At 33.3% G+C, this 19465-nt stretch overlaps 3 protein-coding genes across 3 annotated transcripts in view; 1 reads left to right on the top strand and 2 right to left on the bottom strand.

Annotated features, from left to right (window-relative positions):
• The window catches only part of LOC139525559 (tRNA-dihydrouridine(20) synthase [NAD(P)+]-like), a 627966-nt gene that overhangs the window by 319455 nt on the left and 289046 nt on the right, over positions 1–19465 (bottom strand). The gene's annotated exons all lie outside the window — the stretch shown is intronic.
• Positions 1918–10696, bottom strand: LOC139524830 (uncharacterized). The gene is made up of 2 exons (XM_071319935.1): positions 10148–10696; positions 1918–5311 (listed from the first exon to the last, which is right to left on the bottom strand). The coding sequence occupies exon 2, from the start codon at positions 5295–5297 to the stop codon at positions 2028–2030; it is 3270 nt and encodes a 1089-aa protein (XP_071176036.1). The 5' UTR covers positions 5298–5311; positions 10148–10696; the 3' UTR covers positions 1918–2027.
• On the top strand, positions 12916–17710 carry LOC139525563 (PI-PLC X domain-containing protein 3-like). The gene is made up of 3 exons (XM_071321017.1): positions 12916–13154; positions 13958–14087; positions 16743–17710. The coding sequence occupies exons 1-3, from the start codon at positions 13023–13025 to the stop codon at positions 17582–17584; spliced, it is 1104 nt and encodes a 367-aa protein (XP_071177118.1). The 5' UTR covers positions 12916–13022; the 3' UTR covers positions 17585–17710.

Below are 19465 nucleotides of genomic sequence, written 5' to 3' on the forward strand. Positions count from 1 at the left end.
AGCACCTGTTATCACCCCTAGTTTTTGGTGGGGTTCGTGTTGTTTATTCTTTAGTTTTCTATGTTGTGTCATGTGTACTATTGTTTGTCTGTTTGTCTTTTTCATTTTTAGCCATGGCGTTGTCAGTTTATTTTTAGATTTCTGAGTTTGACTGTCCCTTTGGTATCTTTCGTCCCTCTTTTAGACAAATTAAGACTAACCAACACGAATGAATACAAATTGTGAAACGTTTTAAAAAAAAACCTGTCTTATTTATAATAAAACATTAATTCAAAAAATAGTATGGCAACCGCTACAATCATTTGCTCAATTAGCTCAATTTGCATCAAGTAAACCATAAGATTTACGTAGGCAAAGCTAGAAATATAACGTAGTAATCTCTAAGTTAAATTTTCAGAAAAACATTAAATTGAATATTCTTTACAAAGTACAAAACGTGTCGACATTCACCTCAAAAGCTACCATCGTATTCAGAAGGGATATAGTTAAGATACTGTCGTCAGGTCATTAAGGATTGCATATTTCGGTATGAATATTGATCCATTTATAGTTGATGTATTTCCCTCGGTTTGAGTTTGTAACCCGGATTTGTTTTCTCTCAATCGATTTATGACTTTTAAACAGCGGTATACTATTGATGCCTTTATATAATGACTTTGCATCGAAAATAAACACATTTATTCTAAGACCAGAGGTTGGTTCGATAACGATTATGTTCTTCTCATATATTTTATGAATGTATAATACTAAACCCCTAACTGGAGATATTGTACTTGTTTTTCATTTGACTTAGAAATAATTTTTCAATCAATTTAACTGAGGTCTTGAGCTATCATGTCAGTATCTGCTAGTAGTCCTTTGTTAATTTATTGTATCATTGTCATTTTGTTTGTTTTCTTTTGTTACCTATTCTGACATAGGACTCGGACTTATTTTGAACTGAGTTTTACTTTGCGTATTGCTATGTGTTTCTTTATTCTACATTGGCTAGAGGTATAGGGGAAGGGTTGTGATCTCAAAAAGAATATTTAACACCGCCAGATTTTGGCGCCTGTCCAAAGTCAGGATTCTCTGGCCTTTGTTAGTTTTGTATGTTTTTTTTATTTGAGGACCAACTCCGGGTTCGAGATTTTCTCGCTGCATTGAAGACCCTTTAATGGCCTTCGGCTGTAGTCTGCACTTAAGTCGGGTTGTTGTCTCTTTGACATATTACCCGTTTTCATTCACAATTCTATATATCATAGTTAAGATGTTCACTAGGCTTAAAGTGTTTCGGTAGACACTAAAGAATACTTAGTGGAATTGATATTAGAATTGAGTGCGAAACTATGTTATACAAATCTACAGATATTGCAAGTGTTTGTAATCATTTTTATTAAATTCAAACACGTATGTCCACAACATAATATTTTAATTTCAAACTTTCACATGATGACTGCAAACTTTATTTTTGGTACAGGCTTCTAGTTACTGAAATTATAATAGAAAACAAAATCAGTTATGGTTGTTATGTGCCTGCGTGCGTTGAATTCTTTTCACATTCTCTACATTTGATATAACATTGGGTTTTTATTGAAACAAAATTAATTGGTAGACAACGTTTAACGTGTGTAGAAACTAAAATTTGAAATTGTGTTTACATATTCGATGTTGAACCATCTTGAGTGATTTTTAAACCGTTTGGAGCAAATAAATAAAACAATCAATGCCACCGTGTCACGCACTATTCAGTTCCCATGAGTCAATTTCAATGATTCCAGACCCAAAATGATAAATTGAACATAATTATTTTTAGAGACAATTTTGATGGAAGTAAACATCTGCCTGTTTGCATGTTAATCATATACAAATCAGTTGAGTTTTCCTTTTATCTAAAACAAAAGAATAGCAAAACAGACTGACAAAAGAAATACAAAATGATTTTTACAAATATATTACAAATTTCACACATAGAAAATAATTTAAGGATAGGTAACTTGTATTAGTCGATATAAAACTAATATAACATGCAGTCCCTGGCTGTTTTTCTACTTTGAAGGTAGTTGCATTATCCTAAGATCAAAATGCCTTTTTCCTCCAATCTGATATCGTGAAAAGTGGGAATCGAGGGTTAGTAGCTCTAGTTTTGTATTTGTTGATAAGTTGTATTCATATTCTAACAAAAAACTGTAAAGCTGTCGGGCTTTTTCTTCGTTAACATTTGGTATGTGCATGGCTAAATTTTGAAATTCTTTTGATGTCATTCTAATAAAATGTTCAGAAATACAACCATTATCTTCCAATATATCTTTTTTCTTTAAATATCGAAAAACGCGAACAGGAAAGTCATTATCTTTGCAATCTTTCTTAGTCATCACTTTTCTGACAATCATTTCTTTCTTAGTCTTTCCTCTCAGTGTCATAAATGCAAATACAAAAATGATTTTCATATCTTCAGAAAACATTCGCATATATTTATCTTTGGCAAGTTTGTCCATTTCTTCCTTTAAAAATATCAAAGATGGGTTGGTGCTAGTTGATGAAGTAGATGCTTTTTCCCAAAACAACTGCACGTTATTATCTTGACCTCTAATAAAATCATTCCATAATAGTTCAGCTGCATTTCGTATCTGTGAACATGCCTCCCTAGTTTGGTAATCAAGATCTTTTTTAATATGAAACAGATAAGTCTGTGAATTCTTTCCATCAAAAGCTAAAACGTCAAATAATTTTGTATTGTTACAGAGTATTCTATCTCCAGGTACATATGTCAAGCCAAGTTTAGAAAACTGTTCGCCTTGAAGATAAAGGTCACTGTATTCCTCCTCTCTCAATGGACACCTACTTATTAAGAAATTCAATAATTTTCTTTCTGATAAGTTCAATTCTAATTTTTTAATCATACTCCACATTTTCTTTGTGAGGACTGGATTTATGATATTGAAAGTTTCTTCCTGTCCATCCACACGTTCACAACAAATGATCTTTTCGGTAAGAATGCTTTTTAAATTTCCAGGTATCTCGTCTTTGTTATACAGCTGAAAAAGAATACTGGAAACTGTGTTAGACTCGTTATCGTCCGGTGTAGGCAATGTTTTTCTTTTTCTTTTTCCTGAACGTGTTTTTAACAACTCTCTGCTTAGTTTTTCATGAAAAGGTGATAAATAGGACAAGAGACAACTACTTCGAGTCAATTGAAAACCATTCTTGTCAACAGCTGTCAAAGAACAACAAAGAATGTCTGTAATTCGTTCGGCGCTTTCTTCATCTATGGCCAATACAGTTGTCATATCAGTTAGTTCAAAGTGGGCAATTTCATTTGACAAACACCATGGAAACATCAAAATTTCTGATCCTTTGTACTGATTGTTGAAATTAAATTCCATAAGGGGATGTAATTTTAAGAATCTTTGAAAGTTCTTGTCTATAATTTGACTAAATTTTCCTGATAGGAAAAACCATTTTTGAGCAATTTTATAGTATTTTTCATTTTTATCATCAATATAACCATGTACAAAATCCTGCAGATTATGTTTCTGTTTCAGCCAATTTTGACTAAAGAATTCCAGCTTTATTCTTTGAAGACGCAAAACCTTTTTTAATTCATTGGAATTTGGAAAGCGTCGATAAAGAGCCTGGGTTACCATCTGAAGAGTTGGTGCACTGTTCCATGACTCTATTTCATACATTTGTTCACAAGCTTCTGGGTCATCCTTAACAGATCTATCAAAAAATTGTTCATTTAAAGTAACCTCCGAGGCTATTTCCCAGTCTCTTGCAAATCGATGACTTAAGTAATATTTATCTGAAAGCGATTTATCGGCTATCATATTGACAATTTCTCTTTCGAAACGTTCGTTCAATTCCCCAGTTTCTGCTCGATTGGATACACGTTGCACATAGTCTAAAGCTTCTAAGAAATATGCATGATTCTCACAACGGTCAAATGGTGTTTGCCTAGAAAACAATTCAAGGATTTTTGCATATGTACCGTATGTCATTTGTTTACACACTCTGACAAAATTCAACCCTATTTTCATCAATACATCTTGCCCATTTTTTGACTGAATTACTTTATATAGATCTGTGTCTGTTTTTATATAACCTGCCAGGGAATTTACAACTTTTTCTAGAAATGACTCAGAATGGCATTCGATGTTAAAATTACTTTTATATGTTATTTTTGTAGTTACATCAGGTCCAGCGATGTTTATTGTTTCGATTTCTTTGATTCTGTTGCCATCTATAAATTGTTTTGCTATCTTTGCCCTAAATGTAGTGTCACATAAATGAAGAATTGCATGATATCCATCGCAATTACATAGAAAATACACTTCTGGAAGTGCTATGTTTTCCATCTTTAATCTATAATAAGTAAGAATATTTCCGGGTTTTCGAGAACCAGGCATAAGCGCTCGACGATCTTTCAACTTCCGATCTCTATTGATGGAAAATGCTGTATAATTTTTAGCACTCTCTGTTTTGTAGTAGAAATAAGTCATTAAAAAAGGTTTACACTTATTTTTAATCATTGGTTTGTGGGTGACGCATCCCGTTTTAGTTACTGCTTTGACTAGTTTCTTCAGTAACTGTTCCTCTGACTTTATACTTGATAGTCCGTTAACCTTTTCCACATTCAATCTATAAATTGACATCTCCCCTTTGAGCTCTTTTTCATTTTCATCTTCATCATCATTAAATTCACTATCAGTTTGTAAAGGAGTTTCTCCTTCTTCTTCTACTTCTTCTTGTTCTTCCTGTTCTTCTTCTCCTTGTTCTTGTTCTTCTGATTCTGCTTCTGATTCTTCTGATTCTGTTTCTGATTCTTCTGATTCTGCTTCTGATTCTGCTTCTGATTCTTCTGATTCTGCTTTTGATTCTTCTGATTCTGCTTCTGATTCTTCTGATTCTGCTTCTGATTCTGATTCTGATGATGATGATTCTGATGAAGAAGATATATTCATATCATGATTGACAGGTATAGAATTTTCTGATTTTTCACTACCCGAAGTATTATATTTACCTCTACAATATTCAGTATTTTGATTTTTGTTTCTTGTGTTTCTTTTGTTATTTGAAATATCATTTTCACTTTCACTATCACTAACTACTAACACCCTATTACGCTTACGTCTCATAGTTTGTGTAGATTTTATTTCGTCATCACTGTCTTCGCTATCAATACGCTCATTCATTTTTCTTACTTTATATAATCTAGGTTCTTGTTTATTCGTTATTCTATGACGTTTTTTCTGTCTTTCTCTCTGCAAGTTACTCATCCCGGCTGCTCTGCATTCTTTAGTCACAAGAAACATCATGAGTCGATGGAAAACTGTCAAAGAGAGTTTCAAAATTTTATTATTATTATCATATCCAGGCATTTTTATAGCGCATTATTTAACATGACAATTACTCTAAGCGCTTCACATGTTAAAAGATATACACAAATACGTGCATACAGGAAACTACAAAATTAAAAACACGTTTAAACACATACAACATCAAAATCAACTATAAAGATTAAAAGAATTATCAATGAATAAGTAAAAGTGTCAATAAATGTTTCAGTAAATAAATTTAAATTAATGAATGCTACTACTATTTGTACTTATAAAATATGTTAAAAAAAAATATCATTTGACCTATGCAGAAATCAGATTTGCGCTGAATTCAAGATTTCACTACAAAAAATATTAGAATATTCACTCCTGATTCTTTAATTTTACTGTTTCTTTGAAATTCTCAGTTTCTTTCCAAAAGTTGAACAACCATTTCTAAGTAGCAACATTCCAGCAGCAGCTGCGTACGGGGTATATATCTCCCAATTGATACGACATTCCCGTGCTTGTATTTCCTATCATGATTTTCTTAGTAAAGGGTTGCTGCTCACAAGGAAGCTATTAAACCAAGAGTTCCGAATGGTGAAGTTGAAATCATCCCTTCGTAAATTTTACGGACGCCATCACAAGTTGGTTGACCGTTATGGAATAACCGTTTCACAAATGATATCGGATATGTTCCTTACGTCGTAACTACACTCCCCTTCCCTTTCATTAATGTGACCTACCGAATTAGACTATTTACCTGATTTGTTATCACATAAGGTAGCAATACACAGTTAGGAGATTAGTTTTGTCATTTTGGCCCCTGTGGATTTTTCAAATAAGAAAGTTATTGTGTAATAAAATTCATTTTTTGACAGCTGAGTGCTAATTTAGCCTTCAAATATGGTTTATAAGAGAATCAAGATTATTTTTTACATGTTCTATGGGCTGTTTTCTGTTTGACAATCCGTATTTTCATAGCTAGACCGGTCATCGGTCCAGAAATTAATGTAATGTTTACAAACAATGTTTTTCTACACGAATTTTTTGACGTAATTTTACAAAAAAATGAGATGAAAGACATATGATTTTCATTGGATTTGCTGAATGATATATGTACACAGTTTCAGAAAAGGTATTACTTCAAGCGATTGAAATTCTACTTTTAGCCAAATTTTGGGGAAATATGTGACATCTTTTCCCCCCTTTTTGAAATATTTTATAACAAATAAATTCAGATTGTTGCCATTGATACACCCAAAAGAAATTATATTTTACCATTTTATATACTGGATATAAAATCTATGGAAGATTCTGATTACATATGCCCATATATGACACAAACAGTAAGCTTGATATAATGAAAAGGGGATGGTAAAATTTATAAGGGCAAATTTTAATATTTTTTCCTAACTGTTTATTGCTACCTAAGCAACACGACGGGTGCCACGTGTGGAGCAGGATCTGCTTACCCTTCCGAAGTACCTGAGATCCCCCCTAGTGTTGTGTCATGTGTGCTTTTGTTTGTCTGTTTGTCTTTTTCATTTTTAGCCATGGCATTGTCAGTTTATTTTAGATTTATTAGTTTGACTGTCCCTTTGGTATCTTTCGTCCCTCTTTTAAGTAGTTGATTGAAATGTGATAGTGGCACGAAGATATTGTACTTTTAATTACTTGAATTGTTTAGTTAATAAAGTTTTATTATTTAAGCTTTGATATTTTTAGACTGAAGAGGCTTAAAAAGAAATCACAAAGAGAGAGACAAGGAAAGTGGACAAAACATTTGACATTTCTACACTTTACACAAGTATTCCCCATTCCAAACTAAAAGACTGAAAGAGTTGGTATAACTTTGTTTCATTAACAAGAATGGCGAACGGCGATACAAGTATCTTGTCTTAGGGAGGGATAAATCCTACTTTGTAAAGAATCACTCTGATTCAAACAAAACATTCTCTGAAACTGACATTATTGACAACATATTTGTTACGTTCGGAGGACGCGTTTTTCAACAGACTGTCGGAATTCCATTGGAAACCAATTGTGCCCCTCTTCTTGTCGACTTGTTTCTTTATTATTATGAGGCTGTCTTCATACGGGAACTTCTCAGGGGGAAAGGTAAGAAGTATGTATTTTTTTTAACATATCGTTCAGTTATATATAAAGATAATGTTCTCTCACTAAATAATAGAAATTTGGTGACTATTTTGAATGATTCTATCCCATTAAACTAGAGATAAAGGTACTACAGATACACTTAAGTCTGTCTCATATCTTAACTTACATCTAGATATAGATAATGAGGGTCGTTTGAAAACAAAACTTTACGACAAAAGGGATGATTTCAGCTTCCCAATTGTGAACTTTCCATTTTTATGTAGCAATATTCCAGCGCCTGCATACGGAAAATATATCTCCCAATTGATACGATATTCCTTGTATTTCCCTATCATGATTTCCTTGATAGAGGATTACTGCTCACAAGGAAGCTATTAAACCAAGAGTTCCAAATGGTGAAGTTGAAATAATCCCTTCGTAAGTTTTACAAACACCATCACAAGTTGATCGTTATGGAAGAACCGTTTCACAGATGATATCGAATATGTCCCTTAATTCGTAACTACAATACCCTTCTCTTTTCACGAATGTGACCTACCGAATAAGACTATTTACCGGATTTGTAATAACATAAGCAACACGACGGGTTGCTTGGTCATTAGTTTTCTATGTTGTGTCTTCTGTACTATTATTTGTCTGTTTGTCTTTTTGGCGTTGTCAGTTTATTTTCGATTTATCAGTTTGACTGTCCCTCTGGTATCTTTCGTCCTTCGTTTACATTAATATATATATGCAACTTTTGACAATGAGTTTAGTAAATTACATGTTGATCAATGCACCATTCTTAAAACAAGATAGAAAAAAAAAACTGCGTACGTCTTTTCATTGAAAAAATTGTATTGAACATGTACAACTCTCAATTATTCTATATGAAGTATTAAATTTTATTTGAAAAAGACAAATAGTTATCAAAGGTACCAGGATTATAATTTAGTACGCCAGACGCGCGTTTCGTCTACATAAGACTCATCAGTGACGCTCATATCAAAATATTTATAAAGCCAAACAAGTACAAAGTTGAAGAGCATTGAGAATCCAAAATTCCAAAAAGTTGTGCCAAATACGGCTAAGGTAATCTATGCCTGGGATAAGAAAATCCTTAGTTTTTCGAAAAATTCAAACTTTTGTAAATGGTAAATTTATAAAAATGACCACATTATTGTCATAAAGATATTCATTTTTAATATCACAAAAAAGGTTTATGACATCCAATAAGAGAAGAGACGATTTAGAATTTGTCAAACAATGTTATTATGTATGTCTTACAATTGAAAGACTCTAACCTTGTTTTAAAAAACAACTAAATATAATTGTTCCAAAGGACCGGAAAATAGCTTCAAGTTTTGATAGAGATATGATAATGCAGATCCATCTATTAAAACTTTTGAAAGATTTGTTTATCATTACATGGCATTTCATTAAACGCATATAGCTGTATGGTTGTGAGAACTGGGAAATTCCAACTTCCTCTTTCAGATATTTTCAAAGGAAAGGAAATGGAAAAACTTAACTTAAATCCTGCAAACACACTCTAGGTGTTGATAAACTTTATACAAACATAGCAATACTTGTAGAACTTGTGAGATACTCAATATTTAGTCGACGTCCGTTCCTCAAATCGACGTCCAAATTTGACGTCATATTCTCATATCGACGTCAAATATATGGATTCTCTAATAGCATCATATATTACTAAAACGAAGTCCGATTGATATTTGTTCTTTGTAATCGATTTCTTTTATCAATAAATAACAAATTACTGCATGTAATGTATACATGCAAATAGAAAAGAAATATATACAAGCATAAGACTTTAATTGATTTTGGAACATTGAAATGTGGAATAAAAGTTAAATTTTTATCTGTTTTGAATGTCAATTTACAAACAGCTAAAGATATAGAGGAAAAGGTAACAGATTTATAAATATTATTTGCAGAATGTTGATTTATATCCGACGCAGCATAATTGCGATTAAATTTGATCTTTATTAATATCATCTCTATCGTTTGCTAAAAGGCTTTGTCTATATGACTTTTTGTGTTTCATTGTTACATAATTTAGTGATTAAGATAATAACACAATGTCGTCTTTTTAACCTATTATGTCTTTTTGTTCTGTTCACACATTGTTGTCAATATAATAGAATTTAATACGACTGCAAAACAAGTGAGAGGTTTATCTACCTATAAAACCAGGTTTAATCCACAATTTTCTTACTGAGATGATTTCTGCACAAAGTCAATATGACAGTTGGTGTCCATTCGTTGGATGTGTTTTAGCTTTTGACTTTGCATTTGATTAGGGACTTTCCGTTTTGAATTTTTCAGTATTTTTGTGTTCAGTAATTTTACTTTTTGCTGTTTTAAGAAACTGATAGTTTTTCTACATTACGAATCGAAATGACTTAGTAGATGAATTAGAGGGAACAACAAAGTCAGTAACAATTTTTCCAAAGAATCAACCAAAAACAATATAAAAGGACAAAAACGATATTTCCATAAAAGAATATCACTAATTACATCATATAGGCCAAAAATATCTTGAATATGAAAATATTAAAAAAACGAAGAACTTTATCATGTTTATAGCAAAAATTTAGACTGAGTAACCATAGCTTGATAAAAGAAACTAAAACTAAATAAAATCTCAGGAAATGTTGGCTTCTGTCTACTAACCTCATATTATTTTGTAATAAATGATCATAAGAAAACATAGTTTTACTAACCTCAAAACCGAAGTGCTAACATTTGACGACACAGACTTCGTTTACTGATTTTGTTGTGACTCAAAGATATGATGGCCTTTATATCTATGATCTCTCGTAGATAAACTTTACCCAAGACTTCCGCGAAAATTGGAATCCCACAAATTATAACAAATCTACAGTACGATATATAATTTACTTGCAGATTTTCCTCTCTGGCACTAATTACTTCCTTAATTGCCTTCTTATCTTCCCCTGGTACGTTGATAGATATGTGAACATTTCGTGACCCAACGATTGTTTTTTTTTATATATTATCTGGTTATCAGTTTTAACGTAAAAATACATCAATCAACTAATCTATAATTGATAAGTTTCAAGTAACGTAATATTGATCAAATACATCTACACACAAAACTATTGTGGTTATGTAAATATCAGGTAGTTTGTCTCCTCATTTTACACCTTCCGGACAAAAGACACCTCTCATAATGCTGAAAAATTATCCATCCAACAGAGCGTGTCTATCATGTCTATGTTTAAAATTTTAAATATCCTATAGCTTTTCATACTCGGGTTATCTTCTTCTTACATGTACTTTTTCCAATTTTCACCTTGCAACAGTGATAACCTTGTTTTGTTCGTTCAAGAAACAATAATTTATCAAAAATACCAGGTTTATAAGTCTACAAAAATTTCTCCAGTGAGTCTCGAATCTTAATAAATAGAAGGTCTAAATAAATGAAACTGTTTACACTAAACACTGAAAAATCCCAACAACTACAAATAATGCTTCATGCAAGTATGCTTAAGTAATTGATAGCTTGATGTAGAAAACAAAAAAACACATGTATTCAGGAGTATTTATGAGGATGAGATAGTTTAGTAAAATTTGATAGATTGAAATATCTGATATTGAATTTACCTGTATGTATAGGTTCAACTGTATGGTTACATTTCCTCGAGGAAGTGAACCAAGATTTTCTCTTGTATCAGCAAGTAATCAAGTATACTTTAGTTTCGGTTCCGAAGGTACAGTTTTTTTGTTACCCGGAATTGTTTTTTTCTCAATCGATTGTTTCAGATAAGGGTGAAGGTTGATACCTATCAAAACATTTAACAAGAGATATTTATGTATTACTGACAAAATATTACACCAGGGTTTTCGATATCACAAACTAGTAAAAAAATTTACTAAAACATTTACTAAATTTTATCACCGGTATAAGGACATCATTCGTAAATATAGCTCAACATGCAGACTTCTTTTACGTTCCGGTATTTCACATACAATTTTTTTTATGGAAAGGTTCTTTATAAAGCACAAAAATGTCAGTATTCACCTCAGAAGCTAACACAACCTTTAAATAGACGTATTAAGAAGGGATATAGTTACGATACTGTTCATGTCATAAAAGATTTCATATTTTGGCGTTAATGTTGATTCACTTATAGGGTCTTTGCATCGGAACTAAACACATTTGTTTAAAAAACAGTTGTTGGCATGACACGGGTTATGTTCTTTACATACATGTATATGTTATGATCGTATGATACTAAACCCTTAACGGGAAGGATTGTGCCTGATATTCACATGATGAAGACATAATCTTTCAATCGGTTTAATTGAGGTCTGGAGTTGGCATGTCAGGAAACTGCTAGTAGTCTGTTGTTATTTATGTATTATTGTTATTTTGTTTATTTTCTTTGGTCACATCTCCTGACATCAGACTCGAACTTCTCTTGAACTGAATTCTAATGAGCGTATTGTTATGCGTTTACTTTTCTACATTGGCTAGAGGTATAGGGGAGGGTTGAGATCTCATAAACATGTTTAACTCTGCCGCATTTTTGCGCCTATCCCAAGTCAGGAGCCTCTGGCCTTTGTTAGTCTTGTATTATTTTTAATTTTAGTTTCCTTTGTATGGAGTTTAGTATGGCGTTCATTATCACTGAACTTGTATATATATATATGTGTAGGGGCCAGCTGAAGGACGCCTCCGTGTGCGGGAATTTCTCGCAGCATTGAAGACCTGTTGGTGACCTTCTGTTGTTGTCTGCTCTATGGTCGGGTTGTTGTCTCTTTGGCACATTCCACATTTCCATTCTCAATTTTAAACCCGCTGCATTTGTTTGCACCTGTTTGACTGTCCCTCTGGTATCTTTCGTCCCTCTTTTAAGTAAGGACCCTGATGTTCAGTGTCGTTTGTTGATGTGGTTCATAAATGTTACTCGTTTCTCTTCTTTTATATAGATTAGACTGTTGGTTTTCCCGTTTAAAAGGTTTAACACTAGCAATTTGTGGGGCCATCTACCTATAATCTTCTATTTGGTGTGCCCCTGAGACTATAGTAGTCTCAGTATGGCTCTGTGTTAAAGACTGTACTTTGACCTATAATTGTTTCCTTAACAATTGTGATTTATATGGAGAGTTGTCTCATTGGTACTCATACCCCATCTACTTATATCTATATATTACTTTTAAGTTGTATTGAGCGAAGCAGTCTACAGTTTTTTAGAAAGCTCAAATTGACTATTCGATTGTTTTCGTTATTTTTGCCTGCATGCTAAGGGAACTAACTCCAAATAATTTACAGGTATGTTTTCTTTATATACATTCGTATAAAGGAAATTATTATGTAAAAACCAATCCTGAAATATTTATAAAAAGATCAAGTGATAAGTTTAACCAAGCAAAAATTCATCGTTACCATCTTTATCAAATAAAGGTTATTCTTTTGGCACATTTGGCACATTTGCACTACATGTATTTGCTATATCCGTCTACATGGTCTAATAGCCTTGAGGCTTGTTTTTATTCAGGTCCCTTGAATGACGTTTATTGTAATGACGGAAGTGCATAACTGGGCATGTTTATATAAGGGTTTCCAGTGATATGTGCCATATGCGAACTAAACAATGCTGTTGCGACTTCAGATGCCCATATTTTCTATCTACAATATTCGTTTTTGTTTTGGTAGCCATTATTGGTAATCTTACTTCCTGGTCCTATTTTGGTCTGAGCAAGGTAAGTAAACGACAACTTACATTTTTTTTAAAAACACAACATATAAATCAATGGTTCAGCGAGTGTGCGTGTACTATACTTGATGTATTGACAACATATTTCAATGGTACAGCTGCTACCAGATATAATTATATATATATGTATTTGCTATTATTTACCTAACATTTTTGTCACAGTTTTTTTAATTAAATGTCGGTGACGTATTAAGCAGGACAACATTATATTTTCAGTTTTTTTAGCAAGCTCAATTACATATTGTCAAATCAATAAGATGGGTTCTGAAAAGGGAGTCGAAGGGATGCATTGCGGAGAGAAATTTTACCTCTCACTATTTCAAAGAGACAATAAACTACCCTTAATATATATGACAACTTAAAATTGGGAGGCAGCCAACATATATTTGTTTAATATAATTTAAACTTTTAAAGTATTAATTGTTACCAAAATATCTCAATGCCTAATGACCTTCGAAGTCGGTAACAATTAGAGATTTAAACAATAAAATGACTGTATAAGAAATACTGATTGACTTATTGCAAGGTTTGTGGGTTTTTTTTTTTAATAGCAGCCAGTATCACACGAATATCCATTTTGTCTGACTGAAATATTTACAACAAAAACAAAAAAGTATTTGACAACATACCTTGTATTGATCTTTTATGAAGAGTAAATGCACATTTTCATGCAAAGGCGAATAATAGATAATACCGCTCTCTCCTAAAACGCTTATAACCAATATTTGTTGCGTATTTAGAAATAAAAAAAAAAGTAGTTTGTTTGTAGTATTCTTATTCCATTTACAGGTATCCAGCAATAACGATATGACCAGTGACATTAAAGAGCAGTCTTCAGAGGAACAGCTTGAAAGATGGATGGAACACCTACCATCTGTTGTTACAAATCAAACTCAACTTAAAGATCTTCTAATTCCTGGTAAATACATAAGAATAGTGTGTAAATAAAACGAAAAAACAGTATTTTATGTTATCATGATGTCGATAAATGCTTGTGAGTGATAATGTTGATAAATGTGGAATCTCAGCTTAAAACATTCAGGACCCGGTTGGTTACACAACTCCGTAATTATTCCCCCGCTTTAAAAAAAAATTATGGGGTTTCCTGTTTTATCTCTAACATATCTATCATCAGTGAGCAGTAGCTCGCAGTTTCACTTATCATTTACATATTCAATTTTTTTTTTAACATTCCCGTTTAAGTTATATCAATGCAGAAACATGTTTCAAATACACTGCATGTATATGTTAGGCATATTTTACATTATTAAGTTTTCTCATATCTGTCTATTCTTCCGTAAGCGTATGCTATTTTTATGCATTGATAATTTCTGTACCTTCATTTTGTTAAGCATAGCTTAGTCAAACTATATGTTGTCGAAGATACTATATATGTATATATATATATGAGAACCAAAAATTTGCGAAAGCAAATTTACAGATCTAACATTGTTGGGTTGATGTTTAGACGAGTTATATATAACTCGTCTAAACATCAACCCAACAATGTTAGATCTGTAAATTTGCTTTCGCAAATTTTTGGTTCTTCCCTCGCCGGGATTCGAACCCATGCTACTGTGATATCGTGACACCAAATCGCCTGCACTGCAGCCGTCCCGCTAGACCACACGACCACCTGGGCTCTCAAAAAAAGAGCTTTCGGTGGGCATGTGTTACCTTTCCACGTCAGTTTTAATCTAGCGGCGTACTACAGTACATGATATATAAGGCATGAAGATGTTATTGTTACAGATCAGCTAAATTATCTATAGTAAAGGATCCTACAAATTAATGTAAGATACAGTCACAGAAAATAATTATATTCATAAGTACGTCTGAGTCAGTGACAACCCTACAACAGATGTATCCATCGGATCGCCATCAATGATGGTGATACATGGCTGTGTACATAATGTATATACAACTCGTCTAAACATCAACCCAACAATGTTAGATCTGTAAATTTGCTTTCGCAAATTTTTGGTTCTTCCCTCGCCGGGATTCGAACCCATGCTACTGTGATATCGTGACACCAAATCGCCTGCACTGCAGCCGTCCCGCTAGACCACACGACCACCTGGGCTCTCAAAAAAAGAGCTTTTGGTGGGCATGTGTTACCTTTCCACGTCAGTTTTAATCTAGCGGCGTACTACAGTACATGATATATAAGGCATGAAGATGTTATTGTTACAGATCAGCTAAATTATCTATAGTAAAGGATCCTACAAATTAATGTAAGATACAGTCACAGAAAATAATTATATTCATAAGTACGTCTGAGTCAGTGACAACCCTACAACAGATGTATCCATCGGATCGCCATCAATGATGGTGATACATGGCTGTGTACATAATGTATACACAACTCGTCTAAACATCAACCCAACAATGTTAGATCTGTAAATTTGCTTTCGCAAATTTTTGGTTCTTCCCTCGCCGGGATTCGAACCCATACTACTGTGATATCGTGACACCAAATCGCCTGCACTGCAGCCGTCCCGCTAGACCACACGACCACCTGGGCTCTCAAAAAAAGAGCTTTCGGTGGGCATGTGTTACCTTTCCACGTCAGTTTTAATCTAGCGGCGTACTACAGTACATGATATATAAGGCATGAAGATGTTATTGTTACAGATCAGCTAAATTATCTATAGTAAAGGATCCTACAAATTAATGTAAGATACAGTCACAGAAAATAATTATATTCATAAGTACGTCTGAGTCAGTGACAACCCTACAACAGATGTATCCATCGGATCGCCATCAATGATGGTGATACATGGCTGTGTACATAATGTATATACAACTCGTCTAAACATCAACCCAACAATGTTAGATCTGTAAATTTGCTTTCGCAAATTTTTGGTTCTTCCCTCGCCGGGATTCGAACCCATATATATATATATATATATATATATATATATATATATATATATATATATAAACAATAAAGTGCGAATGTGAATTGGGACTGTGTTAAAGAGACAAAAACCCAATCAAAGAGCAGAAAACAGCTAAGGGCCATCAATGGGTCTTAAACACTATGTGGAAACCACTTCGTGCAGACTTCTTGGATCCCCCAGGATAACATCTACTAGTATACCAAATAATAAATCATTATTGAAGGCACTGATTATTTAAATCCTGTAAGTTCAGTTTTCGTCAGAAAAAACTGTAAGTTTTTGAAGTTTAGAATTGCATCATTGATGTGAGCGCACTTACAGCTGTCAATGAATCTATAACAACCCCGAGTGACAACCCCAGAAATATATCACATCATCCCTACATCAGAAACCAGTTCTATTTTTAAATTTTGTTTTTTGTAAAGTCAAATATTCAATCTCTACCAACCAGCTGGTAAGAATAAGACAGACGCAAAAAAAACCAACCCCAAAAACCACCAATGCATACAATTTAATACCGTTTTTAAAAAGGGTCCCCTCATAAACATGACCTAATTTGTATTTTACTCTTATTGAAACAAACAAAGGATACCAGTTGTCCAGAAAAGTCAAATATTTTTTATGTTGATTTGATTTTTTTTCTACATTTTTTTTTTACATTTCATTGGTAGGTTCTCATGATTCTGCAACTTTTGACCTTGACCCTGCAGGTGGAAAAGCAGAGGACTTTTCATCCTACATAAAAATGGCGGATGAAAAGATTGAAAGATGGTTTAAAACACAAAACCTTGATTTTACGGAACAATTGAAGATTGGCGTTCGATACTTTGACCTGCGGATTATCAAACACCCTGAGACGGGTGATATTCGTTTTGTCCATGGACTGTTCAGTCGTAAAACCGTCATAGAGTACCTGAAAGATATTCGGAAATTTCTCGATGAAAATAAGAAAGAAGTAGTTCTGTTGGACTTTAACCATGTTTACAATATGGGTAAACACGATCATATATCTCTTTGTACGGAAATGGAAAGCACTTTCAATGGCATGATGCTAAATAGGAAGAAATGTTTAGATAATGATATGCTCCTGAGTAAAATGACACTATCAAAATTGTGGGAATTAAATGGACGAGTTGTAGTGATGTATGTTAGGAAATGTCCAAACAACGAGTATATCTGGTCTCGGAACGAAATAGATATATTATGGCCGTATACACCTAATAATGAATTAGTTGTGAAAAATCTTCTGGATCAGTACAAAGGTCTTTACAAAAAGGATATTATGGTCGTATGGCATGGAATATTAACGCCACACAGTGATGACAACTTTTCAGATAGAATAGAACGTTTTAAAGATCTCCATGAATTTGTCACACCAACAACAGAGGTTATTGTGGACTGGATTAAATCTCTTGCAGATGTTCCTTTCAACATCTGCTGTGCAGATTTCGTGGAAGAACACGATTTTGTCAAAACAGTTATAAATGCAAACATTATACCGGCGATTGTTTAAAGTATCGGTATTTTTTTTTCACCCCGCCGTGGTTATAACATTATATACAAATGGGAAATTGACTGTCCCTCTGGTATCTTTCGTCCCTCTTTTAGTTCTTTAAAGATCAAACTGACCATTATTAAACCTGGTTTTATATCTAGCAAAACCTCTCATTTGTATAACAATCTTTCGAGTGTCTGGATAAGAAAGATAGATAAAGGCAACAGTAGTATACCGCTGTTCAAAAATATAAATGGATTGAGAGAGAAAAAAACAAATCCAGGTTACAAACTAAAACCGAGGGAAACACATCAACGAAACAATAGAAATACTAAAGTGCAATAAAAACAAACGACAATTCAACATACATAGAAACGAACTATTAGATAATAACTGGAGCATATTCCTGACTTGGTACAGGACATTTTTAGCAAAACAAATGGTAGGTTGAACCTGATTTTCGGGTCAGCCAAACATCGCGCTTAAAATTCCAAAGATTTTTTTTAGAGTACATATAATCTAAGACTTTCATCTTGCAGAAGTATTAAAACGTTTGACTTTTCTACACTTTACACAGGTATTCCTCATTCCAAACAAAAGACGGATTGAAAAGGTTGGTATTGCTTTGTTTCATAAAAAACAATGACCAACGTAGATACAAGTATCTTGTCTTAGGGAAGGATAAATCCTACTTTGTAAAGAATCACTCTGATTCGAACAAAAAAACCATATTTGTTACGTTTAGAGGACGTGTTTTTCGACAAACTGTCGGCATTCCAATGGGAATCAATTGTGTCTTCTTTCCGACTTGTTCTTTCATTATTATGAGACTGACCTCATACAGTAACTTCGAAGGAAGAAAGATAAGAAGTAAGTAATATCCTTTAACTTTACTTTCCGCTATATAGATGATGTTCTCTTACTTAACAATTCAAAATTTGGTGATTATGTTGAACGCATCTATCCCATCGAACTAGAGATAAAGGATACAACAGATAAGTCATATCTTGACTTACATCGAAATTGACAATAAGGGTCAATGGAAAACAAAACTTTATGACAACAGAGATGATATTAGCTTCCCAACTGTTAACTTTCCACTTCTATGTAGCAACATGCCAGCAGCGTCTGCATACGGAATATATATCTCCTAATTGATACGATATACCCGGGATTGTATTTCCTATCATGATTTCCTTGATAAAGGATTGCTGATAACAAGGAAGCTTTTAGACCAAGAGTTCCAAATGGTGAAGTTGAAATCATCCCTTCGTAAATTTTACGGACGCCATTGCGAGTTGGTTCACTGTTATGGAGTAAATGTTTCACAGATGATATCGTATATGTTCCTTTTGTTGTAACTACAATCTCCTTCCCTTTTCACAAATGTGACCGACCGAATCAGACTATTTACCGGGTTTGTAATAATACGAGAGCATCACGACGGGTACCACATATAGAGCAGGATCTGCTGACCCTTCCGGAGCACCTGATATCTCCCCCAGTTTTTGATGGGGTCCGTGTTGCTTAGTCTTTAGTTATTTTATGTTGTGTCTTGTGTACTACTAGTATTATTTGTCTGTTCGTCTTTTTTCATTTTTAGACATGGCGTTGTCAGTTTATTTTTGATCTATGAGTTTGACTGTTCCTCGGATATCTTTCCTCCTCTTTAAAAGCAATGTTAAATATACCGCTAAATTGGAACTCATTAATATAACCAATCTTGAAAGCAACTATCTAAAATTGTGTAAATAGTTATGAAAGGTACCATGCTTAAAAATTAATACGCCGAATGCGCGTTTCTTCTACAATGTGCCACCTATTTAAGTATCATGATAATTTACAATCTAATTAAAATATTGATCTCTGATTACGTTTAATACATGTAGTATAACGTAA

This window comes from Mytilus edulis, chromosome 5, assembly GCF_963676685.1.
Source record: "Mytilus edulis chromosome 5, xbMytEdul2.2, whole genome shotgun sequence".
NCBI lineage: Eukaryota > Metazoa > Mollusca > Bivalvia > Mytilida > Mytilidae > Mytilus > Mytilus edulis.